Source organism: Halichoeres trimaculatus, unplaced genomic scaffold, assembly GCF_033239565.1.
Source record: "Halichoeres trimaculatus isolate MK-OKI-2021-1 unplaced genomic scaffold, fHalTri1.1 fHalTri1_scaffold_6, whole genome shotgun sequence".
Taxonomy (NCBI): Eukaryota; Metazoa; Chordata; class Actinopteri; order Labriformes; family Labridae; genus Halichoeres; species Halichoeres trimaculatus.
In genome coordinates, this window is record NW_027437184.1 from 37,093,245 (window position 1) to 37,120,013 (window position 26,769).

The window sequence follows — 26,769 nt, forward strand, 5'->3', positions numbered from 1 at the left end:
TGAAGAGAGAGATGGCGAGTAGTTGAGGAAGCTTTTATCTCGTCCTTTTTGTTTCTAACTGTTGGTCAGCAGGCGAACACGGTAAATATTGTTTTACGTTGTGTTTATGTACTTTCAATATAAGAGTAAGTCATGAAATATATTGTTAATCTCTGTGAATTTGATGATTTGAGCCGAAGGCTGAACTACTATTTTCCACTGTTCCAGTTTTCACGGTGTCTCCATGTCTTCTATGAAGATTAAAAGATTTGTGGACATCAGTACGAATCGTCAAGTTTTACTGACTGGCAGTTATAACCATCATCACCATCAAAACCATCAAATCGAAAAGGAAGCCCAGCCGTGGATGTACTCTCTGCAGCAGCTGAAGATCGACATCAATGAGTCCATCCTCACCTCCTCCATTACCACCTGGTAAGCTCCTGCCTTCGTTATGGACAGGGCAGGCTGCAGTGTATCATTTCCCCAATAGAGGTGTCAGGCTGCAGTCTCCCATCCCTCCTGGACCTGTACACCTCCAAAACTGTGAGGCTAGAAAGGATTGTGACTGACCCCCTCACTCTGGACACAAACTCTTTGAATCGCTCTCATCAATAAGGCCCTTGACCCCACTGACCCCACATTGACCCCCAGAAACACTTGTCATTTACATTATGCACAACTCCCACTTTAACAGTTATTCTTTACATAATGTTAATTTAATTTGACAAAAAATTTGACAAAATAGCTGTAGTTTAGAAATGTCATGGCTATTCTCTAGCAGTTCAAAAACTGACATCCAGGACACTGAACATAAATGTGTTGCTTTTATTTATTGACACTTGTTATGATTTAACAGCTGTTTTGTTGTTTCTGTTTTTTGGAAGGAGTTTGAATGAACAGCTGAGAGTCAATCAACAACAAGTGGATAAGGGGAGGCAAAGTTTTCAGCTTCACCTTCCACCAACAACTTCTGCTTCACAGGGCGAGATAAGGAAGATGGTGGATGACAAGGCATGACTTTGAAAAGAAAAAGTAAGGAAAAAGTGACATTGGTATTTTTTTCTCATTTAAACAAAACACAAAGTGCTTGAGAACTGTGTGAAAATCTCCTGGTGATGCAACATTTTCTTGATCCATTCTAGTCTTCTTCCACCTTCACTCGTCACTCTGGAGGAAAACTTTGCAACTGCTCATTGATTGCTGAAAAAGATGAATGGAATCAGAGCTTCTGCTAATCATTTTTTAAATAGTTACCTTTCATTCTTCAGAACAATGGGATGACATACAGATTGTAACTTACCGTTGATTATCTCGTCCTTAATCTTATGAAGTTCTTTTTTCACTTCATCCACAATTTCCTTTTAAAAACAGATTCAAAATATAAATCAAGACTATTTAAAAAACATCAAGAACTTCCAAAAAGGGGCCTAGTTATATAATCCTGTTTTCTTTGGTATTCATGACTCTATGCAAGTTATGTAAAGGTCTGTATCAAAGCACTGTGCCGGATATTTATTGCGAGATACCAATTATGTTTAATATATATATATATGTGTGTGTGTGTGTGTGTGTGTGTGTGTGTGTGTGTGTGTGTGTGTGTGTGTGTGTGTGTGTGTGTGTGTGTGTGTTAGTGTGTGCTTGTGTATTTTTTTTCTGTGCATTAATGAATTGATTAGACTGTTTTTTTCTTTTCCTTTTAGATATATACAACCCTTGTAATGTGTTGGAAAGCTGCCGACGTCTTGAGTGTTAGCGGGTCAAATTTGACCTATGGTTTAACTTAGCTTGTTTATACTTAAAAAATATATATATATCTATCACTCAACAATGTTTCACACCTCACAGCTAACTTATTATGTATTCATATCCATGTAAACATTGTTTTAATTTTTACATTTATTTGGCGTCATAGATCTTTTATCTAATAATATTCCACTTGTCTTTCATCAAGAACTGTTTAAAATCACCTCTTTAATTTCCTACAGTGAAGATCATGGGCGAACACATTATAAAGGAAATTTGTGGTGGTCCAGATCATAACTGACCTATCTGGATTTATGTTGAGGAGAAGGTGAAAAAATCCTTTCTCTTCCCAAAACTAACTCATTATAACCAGAATTGCAAGTGCAAATTAAAAATAAAACCACAAGGTGTGTGTGTGTGTGTGTGTGTGTGTGTGTGTGTGTGTGTGTGTGTGTGTGTGTGTGTGTGTGTGTGTGTGTGTGTGTGTGTGTGTGTGTGTGTGAGTGTGTGTGTGTGTGTGTGTGATAGAGCTACCCACAGGCTTTAAGTAATGCATGCAACATCCAGCATTCTCTGCTGAATTTAGAATTTAGTAAATGCTAAAAGTTGTTTTTTTGTGTGTGTGGAAAAGCACTTGTTTCTGAGGATTAGATGAAGCCTTGTTCTGGTAGAAAAAGTAAACGGTACTCATTACAAACCTAAACTTAAAATTGTGTCAAATTTGACTCAAACACAATATAAAGGGGTAAAGGAGACCAAAGCCTCCCAATGAGCTGCCAAGGCAGCACGGTAACAGATGTTACATTGAACTTTGGCCAGAGTAGACAGACAGGCCTCACTCTAAACTCATAATCATCATGCAGTGAGGTGACAACTGTAACCAGAGCACCACAAAAATAGGCAGTGGAGTGCTCACAAAGTTTATCAAGAGTCTCAACGTGTGTTTTAATAATAACTGAAGTGTTACCAGCAGTACATGACATCAAGTTTCCACAGGTGACTAGTACAAAAAAAAAAAAAAGAAACCGTTCCCAGGATTTTCAACAAGAGAAACCAACCTGCTTGATTTGATCCATGGCAGCATTACTTCCTACACCATCCTTCACAGATACTTTGGTCCTAAAACAAACAGACTCATGTAAAGCTGCAGTGAAACCTGAGAGATAGAAGCAGTAAGGTCTTTTTAACAGCTAAACCAACGTCACAAAGCTGCCAGGAAAGGAAAGCATTTCATCCCTTCTTCACCCCCATTATTAAAACTGAATACAGTTTTTAATAAGCATCAGATTTAAGATACCAACAGCTTCACAAGCACATTTAGTTTTTGTTTAACCTCAAACAGAAACAGTCAAAGGCTGAATTCTTCGCAACGCAGGCAGCAGGCAGGCCTTGAACAGGAAATGTGACAGGTTCTTAACATAGACAGAGCGTATCAAGCCGAGCACGGGGAGCAGCAGGAAAGCTATGAAGCAGGCTGAGACAGAGGTGGACTGATACCTGGACAGTGAAGCATTTGAAGGGTTAGAGAAGGGGGATGTGGAGTCTCTTTGACTGTTGGTTGAGGGTTTGGGCCTATTGAACACATGCAGATGCTTTAAAGCCAGGGAGGGTCATATTGTCAGAGAGGAGGTAATATGTTAACATAACTGTATCTCTACAAACTAACTTTAAACCCTGACAACAATGAAACATTATCTGTAACTATAAAAGGCTGGAAGATGTCTATGCGTTCATTTTCATCAGATCAAACACAGAAGAGTCTGACTCACCTGCCACCTCCTGTTTCACATTGTATCCACCTGCCTGTCCTACAGTTAAACACACACTGTGATACACATTGATTCCTGTGTGTAAGTGCACCTACCTTGGAGTGCAGACAGATTTTTCCTTAGCCTTCCCGTAATTCTCTGATAAAACATGAGGAACAGTTTTAAAACATACCATTTCTATGAGAAAGGTCTTTATTCCTATCAGCTGTGCCTCAAAGAGAGAATCAAATTTCATTTGTGAGGAAATATTCACCGAAGCAATAGTGCTGCTTAAATAATGCGAATGTAACCGGCAGCCTTTTGGTCCCCTCTGGGCTTCCATAGGCTTTGTTATCATGCAGCCTGTGATGGTGCCTCCCTTCTACTTGATTAGGCACAGGTGTTTCCCAATATAAGCAGCCCTGTGCTAATACACAGCAGGCTGCAGATCGTGGTTGGGGCTCACTCTGGCTTTGTGAATTGTTTTGCTGGGCATCTAGTGTTCTTTGTGACAGACGTGGGGTAAGTGCATGCTTTGATGCATGTGGTGACTTCTTGTTGTGGCAATATCACCTTACATTTGTCTTTGTTATTATAGGTCCTGAGGGGTATTGCACAAAAGTAGGATAAATACATCCAGGATAAGTGAGCAGGCGCGGCTTGAATAAGCCTAATCTGCGCTTTCTCGGATTAATTGGTTGCACGTTTGCCGAGCCAGGATGAAAAGACGCGGCTTAGTCAAGCCAGGTGTGGATCATTTGGATAAGTGCGCGTTCACAGCCTTCTTAAGAAGACCACGAGATCGATCACAGAATCATAGATTGAAAATGGAACAAGGACGTGCATCTTTCTTCACGCGGGACGAGCAGGCAATACTTCTTCAACTATATGAAGAAGGAAAACATATAATCCACAAGAAAGGCAACAGGAGTGTGGTTAAAAAAAAAGCAGAGGGGGAAAAAGCCTGACAGTTAATAACGGACCGGCTTAATGCGCAAGTAGCGCGAACATGTGAAATTAAGAAACAGTACTCCGCACACTGTCATAATTACAGTTTTAGGATGCGAAGCTGATGACTTTTCTAGTCCGCTAATCAATACCTACTTATGTTTTTTCTTTAATGTGGCCCATAGAAGTGCATGTTACTCAGGTTATTTGAAGTATAATTAAGTTCAAAGAAAATTTCAACTCTGTGTCGGTGTTATCTATTGAATCAATTTATCTTATGTTGTGTTCTGTGTTGTGTTGTGTTCTGTGTTCTTTTTTAACCTGTTTTTGAATGAGTATGTGTGTGTATGTACAGCTGCTGAACAAGTGAATTTCTCCTACGGGGGATCAATAAAGTATCTATCTATCTATCTATCTATCTATCTATCTATCTATGTATATATATATATATATATATATATATATATATATATATATATATATATATATATATATATATATATATATATATATATATATATATATATATATATATCATCCCTCATCTGTCATGAAGAACAAACCTGTCTGGCCAGAAAAGAACCTGGCAGCAGGTGAAAACCAAATATAAAAATATTCTGCAGTCTGGTAATTTACTTATGCGTAGCCCAAAGAGCAATTATCAAATGAAGTGATACATTTGTTGTCTGCTGAGAAAGAATTTCTGTACGATTTTAGCTGTGAAAAAAAGACACATCAAACCAGCACAGGGGGTGGCCCACCAAGCCAGGACCTGACCCCAGCAGAGGAGCTGGCACTTGACTTGAATAAAAGGAGGCCAGTGATGGAGGGGATCTAGGGGGGACTGTGACAGATAGTGATATACATATTAATTAAACCTCTGACAGCAATTTGACAAGCTGTCTTTATTAGTATTGCAATATAACAGTAGGGCTGACAAAGAGACCGAATGAATGAATAGAAAGATTGTTTAAGTTAGAAAGTGGAGTCAGAATGATGTGGGACCCTTTCACTCCGAAAGGTGGAGTCCTAAAACAGGACGCTTTTCCTATTTTCAGGAGACAGTTCAGACAAAGTTATATTCTGTCTGTCCTCTGTTGTAGTCCATTTCAGTGGTGTGATATTTTTATATTTCCTTTGTTTCCCCTATTTCTCATTCTGTAGGTTTAGGGTTGTTTTTTTTATTTTTTTTACATCCGTTTGGTTTAGTACCAATTTCAGTAAGGCCTGTTTTTTTTTTCCATTTTCTTTATAATAATTTTAATTTTTATTGTGGGACTTGTATTTATAAAGAAAAGATTATCAACTGTCTGTGTTAAAAGTTATTTTTGTCTTCATATAATCTGTGCAAATAAATAACACTAAAGTCAACCAGCAAATGCAATGACTACAGTTGTAAGATTTGGGTGCAGGATGATTAAATGATGTAATGTGTAGAAAAAGCATGGAAATGCTGTAAACCATGCTCATTTCTTACATTACAGAGAGCAGAGCCAGCACAGGATTAATCTTATCCTGGTAGTTAGCCTGGTCTGGAGCAGGCTAGCTGCAGAGAATAAATCACCATGGTAACTAGTCTGGGATAAACTTGGCCAGCTTTTGTTCAACCGATTTGAGGCTAACTTCATCCAGGATAACCAATGTTTGCCAGCTTAATCCCTTATCCTGGTTTTGTGCAAAACCCCCCTGGTCCTGAGTAGCTGGAGCTGACTCATACTTGTTGCTGTCTTTTAAGGTACCCCAATCATGTTTTGTGTTGATTTTAAAATGTAGTAGTGAGCAGTGTTTTAACCTTTTTTATTGGATATCTTTATAGGCTGACTGCCACTGCTGCTTTGTTTAGGTTTTGCTTTGTTTGGGCTTTGTTTTTTAGTTTGTTTGAGTGTTACTTTCTAGGCTTTAGTTGTAGTTAGGTTTTGGTTTGCTCTATTGCTCGATTTGGTTTTTAAAGTTATCAGTTGGTCTGATTATTTTCTTTTTCTTTGTTAAACCATCTTTTAACCTTGTTGTTTTTTTGTTTGAGCATTGCAGATCGAGTGGTTCGTGGTCTGAGCGTCTTGAGGCTGTCCGCGGGTTTAAGCCTCACCACCTGCACCTCACTACCCCCATTAATTGTGTGTGAGTGGTTGTTGGCACTTTTTTTTCATTTTCTCACTGAGCACATTTTTCTTTTTCCCTAGTTGCCATGTTTGAGTGAATGCAGGGCTTTTGGGCACGTGGGAATGGTAAGTCCTCTGCACCCCCTTTTCTAGTCACAAGCGATCACATCAAAAGAAACTTAACCCTTAGTCTGCAATTTTCTCTTTAATGATTGTGTTTGGATTTAATTAAGTAGCATTGTCATTTTACATTCTTTCTACTTTTTAAAAAAGAGTTTCAAATGAATATTCTACAGCTCAAAATTATTTATTGCCCATTCTTCATATTTCTTTTTCTGAAATGCAGCAAATTATTTGAGCATCAGTTTTTGTCTCTGTCTCTGATTTTCTTGCTGCCAATTTGCTGTTCCTCCCAAATTATTTTTGGAATTTTACTTTTGGGATGATTAAAAGACGTTCTTCTTTAGTTGAATGAAGTAATTATTTAACCTGGCCCTCGGTTACACATAAGTAAGAAACATTTTTTATGAAGCATGTGTCAACAAACAAAAACATCCTTACCCTCTGATCCTGATGGTTTAGAGCAGTCATTATTTTCCTGAAATTAAATTTCGGATAATAATTCTCCCATTAAATATAGTGTTCAAACATCTTTTTGAATCCAGCTGCATTAAATTTTACCCATAATTCATGATCCTCATTGTACTTACTTTGTGCTGTTCCACTTTCTTAGCCGTAGGGTCATCAGCAGCTTTCCTCCTGTGGGATATATGATGGATATCACAGATTCTAAAGCAGCAGAGCAACAGAAAGCATCTCTTTGATTGATTTGGAAAACTTGCCTCCTAGCAAGAATAGCACTCATTTCTCCCATTAAACCTCCACCTCCACCTCCACCAGATGCTGGTGCTGGTTTGGACTCTTGGGCTCCTCCTCCATCTTCATCCTACACACAAACAGAGCCTCAGTTAGTCAGTCTGGCAAAGGTTTGTCTTCAGGTCAGCCTCTCAACTGTTGTTGAGCTGACCATAGACACCAAGTCTGCCTGTATGTCACGCCATGCTCTTTTATTCATTACTCATCCGCAGCACAGGACGTGAAACATATTATACTTGTTCTGATGAAAAAAGGAAAGATCTGTCTCACCTTTACAGCTTTACGAAGTTTAGCACCTGCAAGAGCTGCAGCTAGATTGTTCCCCCCTCCAGCTCCACCGCCTCCCATTGCACCTGTGGGTGGAGGTGGAGGTGGTGCTGGTGGGGCAGGACCCCCAGAGGGGGGAGGAGGAGGAGGCGGAGGAGGTGCAGGTGGACATGGAGGTGGTGGGGGTGCTGGTGAAGCATTCTGTGGAGCTGGTGGTGCAGAGGAAGCATGGGAGGATGGTGCAGCACCAGAGGCCGGCCTCCCCCTCTCAGGCTGCTCTCTGTCCAGCTGCTCCTGCCTCTGAGACAAACTGAAAAAGTAACCACAGCTCACACACTCTGCTGGTGGTGTAAACTCCTGCAGTCCTTAAAAGTTTCATATCAAACTATTCACCCCTCACAGCTGCTAAGAGACATCCCAGAGTCTTTTAGAACACCCCAAAACAGCTGATTTTATGAGCTATCAAAGCAGAACAGGTAAGCTTAACAAACACAGGTTCCTGCTTTTTGAACGTACAACATACTTTCCTAAAAATCTTATTTTTTATATACTGTTAATGGAAAAGAAAAACAGGCTTTTATTTTTCATACTGTGGCACTGATTAATAAGAATAAAGGAAAAGTTAGTATTACTCTTAACATGTAAAACAACGATACCTTCTTTGGCGCTCCATCGTCTGTGTTGGTCCACTCTGAGCACTCTGACCTGGATTTGGACAAAGGGATTCAAAGAAATCAGATCTAAGAACAGGAGTCAAAGCAGAGGCCCTGCTCACTAACTGGGCCGTGTTTACCTGAGCCTGCAGGTTGGCTGACAGCCTCTAAAGCGTACTTCATGGAACTGGCAAAGAGAGCAGCATCCTCCTGACTGCCAAAGTTCAGCCCCCACACCTGCTTGGGGTCCCTCCACTGGTGAAAGTTTGCTGTGGCTTGGTTATACTTCATACCCTTGATGACTGGACAGTTGATCACCACCTGGTGTGAGGAGAAAGCCCAGAGAGGGACTGTAGGGGTCACTTTGTGAGAAACAAAGACTCGAGCTTTGAAGAAAACATCCACTATCACAGAACTTCGCCTCAGGAAGGTTTGGTGACCTCCTGAGCAGAGCCCAACACAAATGCCGCTTACCTGCTGGTCTGCCTGCAGTTTTCGGCCCACCACTCTAAAGGTGTTGGCCCCCTGGTTGTGAAAGATCTGAACGCGACTCAGGGAAGGACTATCAGATCCTGCTGGTACCCAGCGCCTGTTATTGTCGTCATACAGCATGATGGTTGCTCTCACGTTGCAGATACTGGACTCACTTTGGAAGGAAGGGATTGTGAAAAACCATGAGTTGAGATGACCACAAGAAAAGGTGATGGAAGAAAACAAACACTACAGTAAACCAATCAACACAGTGGTTCGTTGTTTCAAGACGCTTTCGGAGAGTCTGAATTGTACTGTCTATTCTGGAAGTGCAGGAAGGTGTGTCGCTCCAAGACTGAAGGTAGACACCAGGTCAGACACAGAGGTCAAACACTGAAGTGTAATGCTTTCAATCAGAGGATCAGTATCCATGGTGGTTTTAATACCACGCTAAAACTGTATTACAAACTCCAAAGAGGGCTGACATAAACCTCTGGGTTACAGGTGGAGTTCATGTCTGCCATGCAACATTAAAACAAGTTTTAGGAGAAAAAATGTTTTTTCTTAAACTGAGGACAGATCAGATCAGATCAGATCTCAGTTGGACTCCTGAACCCATAGCCTGTGCTTCAACAAACACAGTGAATACTCTGCATCACCAAGCTCTCCCTGCCGAGGAGCAGAGCTTTTGGTCTGGAACTGATGCTCTCAGACAAACAGGGGAGAACTGTCTCTTTACTACACAAGCACAATCACTGTGCAAACAAAGGTAGAAGCATAACATCTCATCCAAATGCTGATTCTTTCTACCCACCCTGTGTCTTAGTGCAGAGTCCACCCTGTTCCTGAAATCACAGCCTAAGTGCCCCTAAGCAAGAACCTCAGCCCCCCCCCCCCCCCCCCCCCCCCACACACACACACACACACACACACAAAAAAAAAAAAAAAGTGAAGAACAGAGCGCAGAGGGACAGGAGGGACACTTGACCTTGACCAAAATAACAAAGCATGCTCACATTATTTACCCCATAGCTTTTTACGTTTTATCTCATCGATAATATGTACAATCTCATACTTATAACATGCTTTGTTTTTAGAACGCGCTGGTGAACAAAATATGCTCTACTTCCTGTTGACTGGAATTTTTTTAAGTTTTGAAAAGTCCCCTTCATTATAATATGTTTTTTAGTGTGCGTTTACAGTTCATATCTCCCTCCTCGCAGATCACACTGTTTGACTGGTTTGCGTTACTTCGAATGGTCAAATGGATTGAAACAGGGACATCATGTCTGTATAGTTTAAAGCAGTAAGATCAGCCATGATGAGTAAATTCTTTTCTGTGTGTGTGTGTGTGTGTGTGTGTGTGTGTGTGTGTGTGTGTGTGTGTGTGTGTGTGTGTGTGTGTGTGTGTGTGTGTGTGTGCCTGCATGCAGTTCATTAGTCAGTTCCCCTGTTTGGCCACACCTCTGCCTTTCAGAGCTCCATCCCTCTGTGTGCACAGAACTGCAGTAATCCACTGAGCTGATAATGCTGAGAAGTTCAGAGACTCTTATCATGGAAACAGGCTCTCAGAAAGCAGAACAGATACTTGCCTTTGTACTCTGCAGGGTGTTGTGACAGCACATTATTCTTTGTCTAACTGCTGCAAAGTTTGTTGCCTGTGGGAAACCTTAACTTCCTGATTGACAGGTCTGCACACTATACCACTTCCTGTGCAAAGTGGAACACTGCCAAATATGGGCTTAAATTTCTGCATGTAATAAAGTAGTAATAAAGTCATAGTTAACGGTGATGAAGAAGCATCTGCTTCAGGAGGCTTTAAGTTTGACTTGGAGAAAAAGGATCAAATGAAATGAACGTAAGCACCATCTGTGTGGACGACTCACCCCATGCTGCTGCTGCTGTGGCCAAACCAAAGGTTGAGTGCTAAAGCAGTGTGTTGTTTCTCATCAAGTGAAGCCTCTTCTACTCTCACTGACACCGTTTAAAAGTCTTTCTGAAGAAAATCCCCTCTTGCTCTCTCCTGCACACCCTTTGCGTCTGACTCCCTGTGGTGATGTTCGACAACAACCGCTTGCACTTCTGCCTTCGTTTTCTCATTTCCTTGATAACTTTTGTCGCTTCCTGTTCCCCTCTTGTTCACTAGCTCTTTAAAATCTCATGTTCATCATTGACCCTTTTCTCCCCCTGCAGCCCTGAATCAGCAGAATGAATGTCTCTCAGAAAGCCAGACAAATTTAATTTCAAGACAGACTCTGTGTCTCTCTTTTTCTTTGTGAGAGTGTGTATGTGTATGTGTATGTGTGTGGTGTGTGTGTGTGTGTGTGTGTGTGTGTGTGTGTGTGTGTGTGTGTGTGTGTGTGTGTGTTTGTTTCACAATGAATTTGTCAGAGTTATGAAGACTAGTTCAGATCAAGGTCTGTAGCAGAGGTTACTTCCGTTAGCCTTTCACCCATTGGGTCATCTCTTCAGGGGTACCACAGGGGTTTCTGCTAACAAATGGCCCAAAAATGTCTGTGCCACACAAACAGAAAATGCATGGCTTCATCTCAAATACAAGGAGTCATGGGTTACAACTGACCCCATCATATGGGTCAGTTGCTACATACCTTTGGGTGAAATTTAACTTAATGAAATGAAGACCATGACAATGACTGACGTTACTGAAAGGTTTTTTTTTTTTTTAACTTTTGTTTTCTTTTTGTTGAGTTTTTTTTTCTTCAAAACTTTTAAACAGACTTGCTGCAGTTCTGCAGAGGAAAGGACTGAACCCTATAAGGCAGAACAAATCATATTTGATACACGAGTTTCAAAGACCTCTATTTTTTAATTCTGCAGCATTTCGGTCCTAGGGGTGTTTTCTTTGAAGTTGTTCCACGTGATACCTGTACCTCCAACGCACCTGTCCTAAAAAATAGATGTGCAAAGACCTTTTCCTTTGGGGAAAGACCTCTATCTCATGAACATGAAAAATAGTTTCCTTAAAAAACTTGATAAAGAAGGGTTTTTTTTTCTTTTTTTTTTAAAAATCATTAAAAATTATTCTGCCTCCTTGAGTCCTTGAGGATTATCATTCCACTGTAGACAGAAGACTGAAGTTGTAGTTTGGTCCTTTTAAAAATGGCTGCTCTCATTAAATCATCCACACACTTTTTTAGGTGAATCATTCATCATTTTCAAGGAGGTGTGGTTACAATATGGAAGCAGATTAGGAAAATCATTTTTTTCCATCATCTTCTTCATCTTCCGGACAAAATTTTGGCTACTAGTCCTAGAGCTTTGATAAAACCCCCACAAATTATACATCAAAACGTTGTGGTTTGGCCGGGAATGGTGTGCTACGACTTTTCTCACCATTTCATTAAATTTTGGCCAACTTATTCGCCAAGAAAGGCAAAAAATCTCTTATTTGGAATGAATGAGAACCTAGGACTCTCTCTCTCTCTCTCTCTCTCTCTCTCTCTCTCTCTTCTTAAAATATCCACTAACTTTGAGATGCTAAGACTTTGGCATACTTCCACTTACAGGCACCATTTTGCTTTAAAATGTTCACTGACCTTTCAGCTCTATTGGTATGACTTTACTTTTTTGATATCTATTAGAGTTTTAGAGATTTTACTGTTTAAGCAACATAAACTTTTTGGTTTTTGCCCTGAAACCTCAGTTCCTTCAGTGCGAAACTTCTTCAGCTAGAGTGAGAGAGGCTGCAGATAACAGGCTGCAGCTTTCTCGAAAAAATTGTCATAACTTCCAAAATCTTCACAGTAGAAAAATGAAAAATACATTATAATTCCCTGACTTCTGCTGCTTCTTACTAAGGGAGTACTTAACCAAAAAATTGTACTGTTTTGCCAAAAATGCTCCAGTGTGAGAGAAACCCTAATTATTCTGTAATATGGAGCAATGTTAAAATCTGACCTATATTTCTCGTCAACTTCCTTTCCAACTACATTTGTAGATCGCTCTCCTGCCTACATTTCTAACCCAACAGACTTTGGAAAGACATCATCTTGTTCATCGGAGTCTCCAGATTCTCAAGATGTTTTTGTTTTTCCTTTAGCCCTAAGGGTTTCAGCATAAATGCAGAGTTTTCGGACCTATGTCCAGCCCAATACTCCTGCTTTGGATCAATGAACACAAAGGAGTTCCAACGTTTTTTTTTGTTTTTTTTTAATTGACAAAATATTTACAAGATTCTTACAGAATGTTCAGGATAAATGCAGTTACAAAAACACAGAATTCGACAAAATATATAACAAACAAACAACATAGAACAAAGGCTCGAGATTAAAAAAAATAATTGAATAATATCAGGCAATATTATATTTTTCACACAACATTTTTGTTTTGTTTGATTCATTTTTAAATTTAATAGCAATATTCCAGATAAAGTACTTGTGGGGGAACAGTTGTATTTATACATCATTGACCAGGATAATAGGAGCTGACCATGAAAATTAGATAATTTCACAGGTAATCTAGAGATATTATAATTACACCTTAGCAGAAAATTCAGTCCTCCTACTGAGTTAAAAAAACATGAGCAGTGATACAGTTCCAGATGGAGTTGTGATTTTTCAAGAAAAGTTTGATCCATTGAGGAGCTGGGGTATATATGCTGCAGGAGCTTGATAGGTGGATGAGTTGCAGGTGTGGAGGAGACAGGCAACCAGAGAGTGCAGGAAAGCCACGCCCTGACAGACAGACAGAACAGGGGAAAAAACAACACACACAAGGGAGGGGAAAACAACTGAAACACTAGGGAGTGAGGGTGGAACCATGACAGCTTGTTAATCATCACATTCTTCTTAATGTAGTGTATTTTCTTTTTCCAAATAAAATCAAATAAAAGTTTATCTATTTTAATATCATTTGAAACATCAAGAGCTAGAGCTGTATATATAAGTGTGGAGAGGCCTTCAACTTTAGTTAATGAAGTTCTCCTGTGATGGATAAGTCTCTCTGGAGCCACAAATTAAATCTCTGTTGGACAGAAACAATAAGAGGGTCAAAGTTTTCAGACAATCCAGAGCTTTGGTCTTTTTCCATTATAATCAATATATTTAACCTTATGCTTGACAGGGATACCTGAAATACTAGTATCAGAGCAAGTTTTTATTGGCAGAAGTTCAAATCTAGAAATGTTAAGTTGGAGACCAGAGGTCAGCGAAAAAGTATTAATACTTTTGATTGCATCATCAATTTGAGATTTATTTTTTTAAAGTGTTGTGTCATCTGCTAATTGACAAATGGATAATGTTCTACCAGCTATAGACGGACCCAATATTCCACTATTTTCATAATGAATAGAGAGTAACTGCATGGGTAAAGGAATAGATATGCTGAAAGAGGACAACCTTGACAAATTCCAGTATAAATGTCAAATCTCTTGGTTGTGCCAAAAGGAAGCTTAACTGAACTATCAGCATTCATATATAATGTTTCAACAGATTTTCTAAACATATTACCAAAACAAAAACATCAAGCGTTTTGAACATAAATTTGTGATGAAGGGAATCAAATGCCTTATAAAAATCAAGGAAAAGAATAAAACTTTCATCTTCAACTAGCTCTGAATATTTAAAATGTCAAGCACCAATCTTATATTGTTTGTAATATGTCTGCCGGTCATGAAACCAGATTGCGTTTCATCAATTATGTCATCGAGGGTTGCTTTAAATTTTTAATTTTTTTGCCAGGCACATAGCAATGATTTTATAGTCATTATTGAGGCGTGAAATAGGTCTCCAATTATCTAACAATAATGTATCTTTTTGTGGTTTGGGGATTAAAGTAATCAGCCCTTGAGTCATAGATGTAGGGAACTTTCCGCTTTCAATACTCTCTATATATACTCTATGTAAAAAGCATGAAAAATCTTCAGGGAATAATCTGAATAACTCAGATGTCAAGCCATCATTTACTGGACTCTTGTTAAGTTCCAGTTTTTTGATGGCATCTTCCATATCTGTCACTGTGATAGGACCTTGACATAATTATTTATTAGAATTACTGATGGATTTAACCTCACCCATAGTATCAAAGAAGCTTTCCATGTCATTTTCTGATAAGCGCGACTTGTATAAGTTCTTATCAAATAATTCGCATATCTGTGAGATTTCCTTAGGATCTTGTGTGATGACTCCACCTGAACAGTTTAATTATGCAATAGAAATTCTAGTGTTTCTTCTCCAGTTTGAAAAAGTACCAGGAGTTTTGTTCTCCTTCTTCAAGCCATCTCCTTCTAGAATGCACAAAAGCTCCTTTTGCTTTGTAAACATATATATTGTCTAATTTTAACTGTAATATTTGAAGCTTGTTTCTGTTGTCTTCTGATAAGTTGTCAGGCAGAAGTGATGATAAAGTAATAATTTCAGAGATTAGTTCTGACTCTTCCTTTTTTTCGACCATTTCTGCTCCTTTTTTCATTGCCAAGGACCTTATTTCAAATTTAAGCAACTCCCAGTTTTTACTGTATACTTTTTCATTACAAGCTTTTCTCCAGTATTCATATAATTTATTTTTAATCTCGCTTACCAAGGACTCACATGTTAACAAGGAGTTATTTAGTTTCCAGTATGAGTTGACTCTCTTAGCTTGATGACTGTCAGACATTCACAGCTCCGAAAAAATGCATTTATGATCCGCTCACGGTCCTAAGGAGAGAGGTCTTCTTTGAACCGTAGTTTTCTGGTCTTCAGGTACTCTGATTTCTTTGCTGTTTTCCAGATGATGTCTCGAAAATGCCTCATGGTGAACTGCATAATTATGGCGCGAGGCAGTGGTGATAGTGGTGTTCTGTTTCTGTCCAAGCCTGTGCACTGAATCAAGCACTCCTGGAAACTTCTCTTGGTAGTCAGGAGCCAAGTTTTGACAGATCTCGATCACCTTTTTGCGAACATCTTCTCCATTTTCCTTGGCCAGACCATGGAGACGCAGGTTCCATCATCTTTTGTATTGTGATAACTCCAGTACCTTGCCTTCCAGAGTTTGGATTTTCTCCCTCTGCTTTGCTCACTCTCTTTTCGATCTGGTCCACCTTCCCTTTCAGCTCCTTGAGGTCTTCAGATATAAAGTTTATAGAAACCTGCAGGTCACCAATGCTCTTACCTATGTGAGCCCTTTGTTCTTCGATTGCCATTTTTAGTGTGGGAATGATGTTCCCTGCCACGTCAGTTTCCATCACTCTTTTCTTGCCAACGTGTTTTGTAGGAGAAGAAGTAGGAGTCGTAATAAAATGCTTGTTGGAGCCGGGTTTTTGTGCCATTACCTTGTAATTTCAATATTGACGGATAAAGTTAGTTTGGCAAGATGGCGACGTAGTGAACGGTCGGCTACAGAACTTGCTCCGTCTTTAAAAATTTTATAGCAGCCAAACTAACTTTATCCGTCAATATTGAAATTACAAGGTAATGGCACAAAAACCTATGGGGTTAACCAAGGTACGGTTTATCAGTCTGTTTCCTGTGTATAAAAGACACGAACAGAAACAAGAAATCAAGCTGATTTTCTGTTTTTCTGTTTTGTACAAAGAACGAAAAAACAGGAAATGGCTTGTTTCTTTGGTTTTGTACAGAAAATGAAAAAACAGGAAATGGCTTGTTTTTTCGGTTTTGTTGTCTGTCTACAGACATCCCAAAGGATATTCAAAAGTACAAAGGAAATAATAAATGCATAGACAATACCTTTACAAATTGGAAAACAATTCTGAATACGTAAAATCTGATGATTATTGTATTTATTTAAGAGAGATAGCCAGTGATCCAGATTTTTTACCCTAAAACAGATAAAATATCGCAAGAATGGGCAAGGAAGGGATTGCACATGCACTCACAGATAATTAAAAATAATAAGATTGATCCATTTGAAACTTTAGTTAATACATTTAATACCAGTAACAACCACTTTTTTAAGTACTTACAAATTAGAAGCTATCTTCTAACACAGCAGAGGAGTCAGGATCAAATAACACATACACTAATGGATTTCTTGAGTAAAAATAGAAATAGTGTGAAGACAAAAATCTCGAAACTAAAATCATGCAAGAAATCAAAATACAAGAAGATAATACTTAAGAAAAATGGGAAAATGAATTATTAGTAAAAATTACGGATGATGACTGGAAAGAAGCATGCAAAAGAATCTTTAAGACAATACAATCTAAGTTTTGGAAAGAATTTGCTTGAAAAGTAAATATGAAGATCTTTTTAACACTGAAAACACTGTCAAAATATAGCCCAACAGGCAATGCAGAATGCTGGAGGAAGTGAACGGAACCAGAAGCTAACCATATATACATTTTTTACTCATAGAATAGAATAGAATAGAATAGAAAATACTTTATTTATCCCCGAGGGGAAATTCAGGGAAAGAAATTCATGTCCTGTATTGAAAAGATTCTGGGAGGTAGTTCAAGTAAAAATAAAAAATACTTTCAGTTTAAGAAATCCTATACATCCAATTAATATAATATTGGGCCTTATCCCATTAGAAATTCAGAGTGAGGGAGATAAATATCTAGCATATTGCGCATTGCTGAGTTGAAGCAAATCACACGTAATTGGTTAGATGTAAATCCACCATCTGTTAATAATTGGAAAAAAACAATGAGGAAAAAAAAAGAAGGTGGAAACTTTGAAGAATCTATAGAAAACTAATTCTGGTTTGTTTAACGTTGTTTACCACTTAACTCGGTGTGTTCTTTTGTAGTTTTGATGGTTGAATCAGTACAAATCTGAAATGTATAGAATAAAAAGCATAAAATAAATACATATTTAACATGTATAAAAGAATTGTTGGGTAACTTTAATAGGAACAAAACTCAACCTTTTTTATGTAGGCAGAACATCAGACTTCCTGTGATATAAAAAAATAGAAATAGGTGGAAACCACGAGCTGTTGATGTCATGGAGGATCTCTCAACAAAGTACAAAACCTGGTTGTCGTGAGGAAGTGAGACACTGAGTTGTGTGAGCGTCTGAGATGAAACGCAATCTGCAGCTTGACGTTTTCATAGCCCTCGCCCAGGGTAAGTCTGGCTTCTTTACTTCTGATATGTGTTTTTATTGCTATTTTTATGCACAGTCAATCTACATTTCTTTGTAAGTTTTTTCTGAAGACTGGATTAACCAGCGTGTGTGTGTGTGTGTGTGTGTGTGTGTGTGTGTGTGTGTGTGTGTGTGTGGGGGGGGGGGGGGGGGGGGGGGCAGTTCTTGTTATGCAAGTCCTTTATCTATCTATCTATCTATCTATCTATCTATCTATCTATCTATCTATCTATCTATCTATCTATCTATCTATTTATCTATCTATTTATCTATCTATCTATCACAAGCAAAGATTCCGCCACAACAATGTGAAGTTAAAGATGTAATGAAAGAGTTAATAATGAAAGAATGTTTGAGGGAAGGAACAAGGATGGATGGGGGATGTTGCCTTGAGGCTGGTCCGGCGGGTCTGCTGGATGCTGGGCAGAAGGAGACTCAGTGTGGGGTTCTGTCTCAACGTCTCTTCGCCCGAGCTGATATTGGACCCCCGGACTGTTCATAGAGGGAAAGGTGTAGGAGATAACATGATAAAGAATGAGAGGAGTCGTGAAGAAGAAAAGGGAAAGGGTTGGGTGGGTTGAGAGATCTGAGACTGACAAGGCCAGATGGGTTAGCAAGGTATATGTAGACTTGTCAGGTGATTAGAGGCGTGGTTGAGGCGTGACCCTGCTCCCAAACCTAAGTTAACATCTATCTATCTATCTTTCTATCTATTCACTGTCCTTTGCTCTGAAAAGTAAATAATTATGCAGGTAGATTACCAGCTTAATTACATTATTAAGCATAATGTGAATGTGAATGTACTGAAAAAAGCCCCGTCTTCTCCCCCTCTCTGCTGGGGTCAGTTTGGAAAACCCACTGCTCTTTATAAAAAGCCAGTCACCTCGGAAAGACAGCACCTAAAACCCCTGTCAACAACCCACGGAGTATCTCTATTTTCACTTCACACATCCTGGGTTACTTTCTCTTTAGACTGTACTCGACTGACCACATGACTTCCTGTCACACACTTTACCAACCAGTACTGCTCCAGCCTTCAGTAAAGATAAAACTCTTTTTCTTTTCACACCACCTCTGCACTAGTGTGCTTGTGGGCCCACACACACACACACACACACACACACACACACACACACACACACACACACACACACACACACACACACACACACACACACACACACACACACACACACACACACACACACACATTCACACAGGAAAAGATGAGTCAATTTGAAGCTATCAACTTCAAGCCCCTCACGACAAACATTCAAACAGCTCCTGACTACAGCTTTGATTAACCTTAGAGAATAAAGCATCTCTGTGTGAGGGGCTGCTGCAGCTGATTTTATGATAACCATGAAGATGTGTGTGTGTGTGTGTGTGTGTGTGTGTGTGTGTGTGTGTGTGTGTGTGTGTGTGTGTGTGTGTGTGTGTGTGTGTATGTGTGTGTGTGTGTGTGTGTGTGTGTGTGTGTTATTAATCACATGTGACATGGTGTTGATTGATGAGCTCAGTGGAGAAACTCTCGCTCCTCTTCGTCTTATTGCAGTTTCGTGGGCTGTGCTGCAACATGTGACCCTGGAAAAAGGTCAAACAGTCCACCTGAGCTGCCCAATCGCTGAAGCTCATAAGAACAATGTGGAGTGGAGGAACCCTGAGGGATACGTCATGTTCTTCAGTGACAGAAAGGGTGAAGAATCTTTGTTTTGTCCAAACTCCACAACAACACAAGCAGAGACTAAAGTGGCCTCATAGTTTATTGTAGAAAGTTAATTCTCTTTTGTTTTCACTCTATCCTTCAGCTATAAAGGACAAACGCTACACAATCAACAAACTGTCTGAGTCAGAATTCTCCATCAGTATTTCTAATGTCACCTTTAAAGATGGAGGCATCTACGTATGCTCTCAATACGGCCGCCACACAACAGAGACAAAAGTGCAGGTCACAGTTTTAGGTTGGTATGATGCTGAAGTTGGTTCTGTCATACATTAAACTATCATGACAACTTTCTGTGATTATATCTGAAGTTAAAATTTTTATTTCAAACACTATGAAAGTACTCAGTCATTGTCTCTTCCTTTGCCTCCATATGACAGATTTTTCTATGATTCTTTTCTAGGTTATCCAAAAATGAGTGTAGCAAAGCATGGGGGGAAGACTTTTATTAAGTGCACTGCTGAGGGGAACCACCAAGCTCCTGAGATGTCCTGGCAACTGGGTAACGGGCCAGAATTTCAAGGTAAGCAGCCAAGCAACCAATTCAAGGCAAAGGATTCAATGTGCCTGATGATGATTTATACTTCATCTTATCTTTTATTTACACCGCTGTTTGGCGCATGAAGTAAAATGTTTGGACAAATTGTATGGTTGGACACTTTCCTGGTCTGAATACACCCTTCTGTCATGTTTCTGAGCTGAAAAATGAGGTGAACCTTAAACTAACGAGAGTTTCAGGTCCAGCTCTCCCCATGCAGTACCAAATCTTTCTTTAGAAAACCTGCTGCTGGGTTCTTCCTGTATTTCTTGTGACACTTCACAAGAAATACAGATCTGTAATACAGATCCTCATCACGGTTGTCTTGTTCAACAGCTCACACCCAAGTGTCTCTTAAAGATAAGAAATATGTCTCTATGGATATACTGAGGGTTAACTATGTGAAGAGGAAAGCCACAGTGAAATGCCTGGCTCGACATCCAGCTCTGCATTCACACCCTCTCATCAACTTTGTTAAAATCGGACGAGGTGGTAAGTATTTACTTTCATTTAATCTGTTTCTCTAATGGCTTGGAGCTCAGATCTGATTGAATCTAACGTTAGAAAATCCTTTATGATGTCTTCATTGGCTGAGAAAATCATCTTCAAGTGCTTTTTTAAAACCAGGACCTGTTTCATGATTTATTAATTACGGATTTGTGGAACTGTGAGAGCGTAGTTCTGTCGTCACAAAACTGGGAAAGCTTTGGGGTTTCTCCTTTTTCCCATGAAAGCACCACAAGTCTTTGGACTTTGGAACTCAACCAAAATTTGAAAACAAAAACAAAAACAAAAACAAAAAACACCAGAAAAATCCCATGTCACTTCCTCTTTGTTAGTTCTTGTAAATAGTCTTCCTTCCCATTTATAAAACAGATGCGTGACACTCAGATAGTAAAATGGCAGCATGATTTTACACCTTGAGGTTTTGTAAACTCTGTGGTGTGGCTGCCTTGTAAATGGTGTGACTCTGTTTCAACAGCACTGTTCCCCTTGTCACCTACTACCAGCACTGGCGCAGCTCAGCCTCCAGGCTCAGAGGCTCTGAGCACACTCAGCAGCTCCAGAGCAACAGTTCACTCTACACCCACACCTGTGACATGGACATCACAGACCGCTGTAAGGTCATTAATATCTCAGGCAACAGCACCCACTGGATCTCCTCTGACGCCTGATTCATCCACACATTCACCTCTAAGCCAGATAGGTGAGTCAGGCCTCTCTCAGTTAGATGATATGCGGTGAATGCTCCTGTAGAAACAGCTAATGTGAAAGCTGCTCTACGTTACCAGGATAAAGTTCCCTAAATCAGTTAGACATCACTGATGCTTTGTATTGAATTACAGTTTTCTGGTGTTATCTCAGGTCCACGTATATCAAAACGGATCCCTGTAGACTATAGAAGAGAAAAACCTGTGACAAGTGGCAAGGTGACTAAAGTGAAGAACTAAGGGGCAACGCCACCTGGGGACTTGCACCCCAGGATATCAACAAACATAAAGAAACCAACATAAAAGGGCACGCAGTTCAAAATAATGAATCCACAGGACAAAGAGACGTGACTTCCAAATTATAAAAATACTTTATGAAACAATTGGTTAAAATATGCAGAGTAAATAAGGAAGAAAAGTGGTAGGAGGGGCCTGCTAAATGAAATGCTAAAGCAGGGCTGGGGGCTTACTACGACAGCGGTAACAAAAAGGGGAAGGGTCCAAACTACACAGCACCGTGACACAGCAAACCAAAAGTGAAAAAAGGGACCACCACCAGGGAACCGCTGGCTCTCCGGGGCCCTCAGCACCTGTCAACGGAAGAAGAAAAAAACACAATTAAAACATGCAAGGGCAGCCCTCATACTACAATAAACAAGATATTAAACACACACACCCAAACCAAAAGAAACCGAAACTGGATAAATTATCAAAATGGAAATTATATAATTAAGAAACCAAACATCTACCATTCATCCAAATCAAACTAACTGTAACTAAACATGAATGAAAAGGAACAATTCATAACCAATAAGGGAAATTACAATCAAAGGAAAATTTAAGATAATTCAAGAAAAGGAAACAAACAAACAAAAAAGAGAAAGTAAATTAAACAAATTAACCACTTAAGATCTGCAGCTGTATTAAAAAAGGAGTCCGAGGGCTACTGGATTTTATACTGGGGCCACTTGTTAATTCCCAGCAGTACGCCCTCGACTATAACAAGGCCTCCGAGAGCCAGAAGTAAGTCCCTCACAGGAGGAGGCAGGTTAATGCCGCCACCAAAAAGAGCCAAAACAACAGCCCTCCGGCCATATCAGCAATGACGGCTGCCTACTGTGAAAAATAGGCAAGTTAATAATCAGAAAATAATCCTAAAAAAAAGAACAATTACTGAAAACTAAAAATTGAAGACATCCTACCGGAGAGCAGGGAGGACGTACCCAGCGGCAGAAAGCACGCAGCATGCAGCTCAGACTCGGCAAATGATGGCTGGGAAAGAATGTTCAATCATTACCTCAAACCATCTGCAGCTAGATGTTACAAGGCAAACAACCATGCACCTTACCCACAGGGAATGCTGCACCCACACCGACTCCACAGAGCAACCCCCCTGCCTCAGTACACTGTACTGCTGCAACAGAGCAAGACCGGAGTCAACACAGTGCCTGTGTGGCTGGATGGGTCAATTAGACAGCAGAGCATGCTTACCGTGTTATCAACCCAGACAGTTGTTCCAATTTGTCGTTGTATCCGCTGCAGTCATCACCCAGCACTGGCGCATCTCTGCCGAGGGGGTAGGAATCCTGGCGGGGGTAGCTACCTTTGCACAAGACCTGGGCTGTTTCCCAAAGCCCAGGTACCTTGCCTTGCCTTGGTCTGATGTGGGCGTAGGGTGGGCGTGGGCAGGCATCCACATCATCAGTCGCTGCCCAAGTGCTGTTCCAATGTTCATGTCCTCCAGAGGCATATGTCCTCCGTTTGGTTAGCATGTGGCTAATTGACCAAGGATACACAGGTGTATCCTTCACTGCTTTGCCATGGCTATAAATACCCAACATGCAACGCATGAATCTACAAAAAAGGAAAAAAATGGAAGGAAAAGACGCAGAGCAGAGAGAGACGCTCCAGTGGAGGCGCGATGTAAATTCAAATTCAAATGTAAGCAACAAAATACACCTTTTGAAAATAACAACTTATACCATGTCCACCACTTAACTCACGTAACTATAATTACTGAGAAGCCGCACCAGCAGAGTGTCAATGATGTGGCAATAAAAAAGCAAAAAGCGTACAAAAGTTGCAAGCCATGACAGTATTTGTAGCCGCTTGAGCATACGGTATACTCCCACGTTTGTATTTAACTTTCCAAGCACTGTCCACAGTGCAACAAGTTATGTGACACAATGTAACTCCAATCACACAAAAATTTGTGAAAGGAATCTGATGGTAAAAAATATGCCTTTTTAGGCTGTTCCATTAGCATCTCCTTTTGAGCAGAGGCAGGACACTTACCTTGGATTGGAAGGAAGTGGCTTCGGAGGCACTGCCTTCAAAGGCAAGGCAAGGCAAGGTACCTGGGCTTTGGGAAACAGCTCTGCTCTGTAAGGGAAGGAGAGGAAGAGAGGGAGAAGAAGAGGCCAACCGGGTCTATTTATAGGCGACCACCCGGTAATCAGCGGCCACACTATCCCCAGTGGTAGGGAGTAACCTACCCTGCCACAACTGTTTGAAAACTATTGAGGCAAACAAACAGACTTAGAATCTCATTCTCAGTGGGATAAGTGTATAAAAAACCTGTATTACTATCGCATTCATGTTTTTCAGTGTATTTCATTTAGATTTTAAAGTCATCCTCAACAGTAATGCTGATGGAGATTTAGTCACCATGATGACTTGTTCTTAAATCATTACAGTATTATCTGAGATTTGATTTGGTTGAAAACTGGATTATCTGTTCCCAGAGGAAGATTTTTTTTTTTTTTTAATTTATTTATTTTTTTTATAGGGAGAAGAAAAAGAAATTGTTAGATACACTGTAATTATAACCGTGTCACCTACTTAGCTCCCAGAGCAAGATTTAACAGTTTCTCAGCTTATCTTCATGTGATTTCCTTGGAAGATTTACTCCTTTTGGATTATATTTCATATCCTCTTTAAAGTACTTTGAGAAATATGGACACATTGGATAATATGTCTCCTCTTGTCATAGATAACACCACATCACCACTGTCAACCATTAGAGGGAATGACACCGACAGTACTGCAACAAGCACGACAGGTAAGTGCACACTGCCGTCTAGTGTTAAAACAGTGCTACTAAAATAAGCAGTTCCAGTCAAAAGCTGTTTTACAGGCCACAGCAGCAAGCCTGTGTAAGTGACTGAGTCTTTTTCCTTTGAAACTCACCACAGGCTGGACAACTGTTGACAACAGAACAGAGGAGGTCCATACAGGAGGAAACAGGACAGGTACATGGGTAGTTTTTTAGTTTAAAGAATAGTGGTCTTTGTATGCTCATGCAAACAGAATTAATCATCTTTTGGAACTGCCAGGTTTTTTTTTTGTTTTGTTTTTTTAACTCAGCCAGCATCTTCTTTATTCCCAGTCATTGTTAACTACCCTGAGACACAAGCTGCAGCTTCTCGGAGTTCACTGTTAATGATATTCCTGGTGACATGCCTGGTAGTTGCTCTGCTTGTGGTGGTGATATTTTTTGCCATCAAACTAAGAAGAGCGCATATTGTCTGGAAGAGAGGTAAGCAGGCATAATTATCATTATTATAATTATGCTGTCTGTAGGGAACTTAAAGTTTATTTTCTTATGGTGCGGCTGGGGTTGGCTATCAAAATAATTTATATGTGTTTGTTTTTTGTTGTCGTTTGTTTTTTGGCTTTTATAGAGAATGAAGAATCCAATCCTTCAGAGGAAAGCAGCAAATCAAAGTCAAGCCAGGAAGAGAAAAGCATTCAGCAACAAAGGGGCAGAGGTAGGCATAATGATTCAGTACTTCTTTTATGGCTTCTGCAGGAAGGAGGATGGAAATGTACACTGTAAAACATTTACAAGGGCACAGTTACGCAACAGTCACAAGCCTGCATTCTTCCCACTTCCATGGTCTGTGAGTTTAAAAGGTTGAATATGGAAATGGTCTTGGCTCATGCTGACTTCTTTAATGAGGTATATCTATATCTATATCTATATCTATATCTATATCTATCAGTGAAAGTTGGAAATTCAATCAATCAACTTATTAGAATTTTATAACTTAGTAAAGAGAGAATTTAAATCTGCAGAATATTGGACAGTTATTAAAGAGCCCTTAGCAAGACAGACACTCAATACAGACTCCGATCAACTGGTTGGTACAGAAATCAGTGATTAGAGAAATCACAGAGAGTCTGTAGGCTCTGTAATACAGGACAGGTAGAAACTGAAATCCATTTCCTCATCACCCGTCCACATTAGACAAATATTAGAGACAGATCTTTTCCCAAAATTTACAAATTTATGCCCTGAATTTCTTCATCTCACCAAGTGGGAACAGATCCAGAAGATTATGGGTGAAGAATTGAATGAAGAATAAATTGTATCATTCAAGTTTTTTTAAAATTTTATTTTAAATTGATAGCTAGATTTATTATCAAAACGTTAAATGTCAAATCTATTCTTCTGTGTTGCGCTCCTAAAAGAAGGTTTCCCCCCTCTTTCATTGTACCAGTATCAGCATAACAAAGTTAAACGTGCAGCCAATGCATGGAGCTTTAGCTCGGCACACTCCCTCTTTTTTCTTTTTCCACACAGTAGTTCAAGTGTAACCTGTTAAAATTCTCTCTGTCTTACTCAGGGCTCTTCAACACAGCATTCACTAAGTACATAGATGAACCAACAGCAACCACCACAAGGACAGCATCTGTGCAGGAAGTAAATAAAGAACAGATTTTCCAACCCCAAACTCTGGAACACACTTCAGCCAAATGTGACATAAAGGAGACTGAGCTCTAACAATCAATGAGGTCCATCAACAGAAATGTCTGGTTTACTTATAGATTGAGCTGTTTCTGTATTTGACAAAATGAGAGACGTAACAATAATGACAACAATGTGCTCACAAATTGCGTATTATAATGTATGTGTGTATAATAAATCAGTATTGTAATCTACTGTGTTAAATAAGTACAGACTTGTTTTTGATGCGTAAAAAACATATATTTTGTTTTTCTCTAACATAATGAGAACTTATTTTCCTTTGTTGAACATTGATATGAATGGAAAACGGCACATTAAGCCATAATTTTCTACCTCCTCTGTGAAACTTTAAAATAAAAACAATTTTTCTTTAGTTGTTCTCGTTATTTTTACATAATTGTTTCACACTTCTTCCGTACCCCTTGAGCACGAGGGGCATTGGGTTACACTACAGACCAGTAATATGCTACTTGGCAAGTCTGTGACAGATCCAAAGCTTTAAGTACTAGAAAACACACTGATAATCGTACATATAATGGAATGTTGTTGGGAAACAAAATAATACGCTACAGTTTTCTCTGGTCAAAATTATCAAACAAAAGCTCCAGTAGCGTCTAAATCCCAGAGAGTTGGCTGTTGTCCGTCTTTGCCACACGATATCCTCAAAGGAGAAGAACTCCGCACACTGAGGCAGAAAAAGAAGGCATTTGATG

General features: G+C 39.6%; 2 protein-coding genes across 4 annotated transcripts; one reads left to right on the forward strand and one right to left on the reverse strand.

Annotated features, from left to right (window-relative positions):
* Window positions 1-26,193, forward strand: crtam (cytotoxic and regulatory T cell molecule). 2 transcript variants are annotated; one of them, XM_074672983.1, is made up of 13 exons: window positions 1-81; window positions 208-414; window positions 867-1,014; window positions 19,390-19,530; window positions 19,643-19,795; window positions 19,961-20,080; window positions 20,432-20,587; window positions 21,078-21,302; window positions 24,299-24,367; window positions 24,501-24,557; window positions 24,695-24,844; window positions 24,990-25,076; window positions 25,935-26,193. In XM_074672983.1, exons 3-13 carry the CDS (start codon window positions 996-998, stop codon window positions 26,090-26,092), a joined length of 1,335 nt encoding a protein of 444 aa, XP_074529084.1. In that variant the 5' UTR covers window positions 1-81; window positions 208-414; window positions 867-995; the 3' UTR covers window positions 26,093-26,193. The 2 variants fall into 2 exon arrangements, with proteins under 2 accessions (XP_074529084.1, XP_074529083.1); XM_074672982.1 differs by lacking the exons at window positions 1-81; window positions 208-414; window positions 867-1,014 and adding an exon at window positions 17,693-17,815.
* LOC141792156 (uncharacterized) lies at window positions 804-10,917 on the reverse strand. Of its 2 annotated transcripts, XM_074672984.1 has the most exons (13): window positions 10,674-10,914; window positions 8,791-8,962; window positions 8,457-8,637; window positions 8,320-8,368; window positions 7,667-7,973; window positions 7,363-7,466; window positions 7,231-7,279; window positions 7,082-7,118; window positions 3,590-3,632; window positions 3,223-3,297; window positions 2,784-2,844; window positions 1,283-1,340; window positions 804-1,182 (listed from the first exon to the last, which is right to left on the reverse strand). In XM_074672984.1, exons 1-13 carry the CDS (start codon window positions 10,676-10,678, stop codon window positions 1,145-1,147), a joined length of 1,179 nt encoding a protein of 392 aa, XP_074529085.1. In that variant the 5' UTR covers window positions 10,679-10,914; the 3' UTR covers window positions 804-1,144. The 2 variants fall into 2 exon arrangements, with proteins under 2 accessions (XP_074529085.1, XP_074529086.1); XM_074672985.1 differs by lacking the exon at window positions 3,223-3,297 and having other exon boundaries at window positions 10,674-10,917.
* Window positions 26,194-26,769: the final 576 nt, after the last annotated feature.

What these genes read in the sequence shown, in the direction of transcription:
- crtam (XM_074672982.1), top strand. Translation starts at nt 17,770, where the DNA reads ATGAAACGCAATCTGCAGCTTGACGTTTTCATAGCCCTCGCCCAGG. An exon ending in TAACGGGCCAGAATTTCAAG is followed by an intron (nt 20,081 to 20,431) that starts GTAAGCAGCCAA and finishes CTTGTTCAACAG; the next exon opens with CTCACACCCAAGTGTCTCTT. An exon ending in GCATATTGTCTGGAAGAGAG is followed by an intron (nt 24,845 to 24,989) that starts GTAAGCAGGCAT and finishes TGGCTTTTATAG; the next exon opens with AGAATGAAGAATCCAATCCT.
- LOC141792156 (XM_074672984.1), bottom strand. An exon ending in TAAACCATCAGGATCAGAGG is followed by an intron (nt 3,633 to 7,081) that starts GTAAGGATGTTT and finishes ATGTTTTATCAG; the next exon opens with AGAATTACGGGAAGGCTAAG. An exon ending in TCAAATGCTTCACTGTCCAG is followed by an intron (nt 2,845 to 3,222) that starts GTATCAGTCCAC and finishes TGTTTGTTTTAG; the next exon opens with GACCAAAGTATCTGTGAAGG.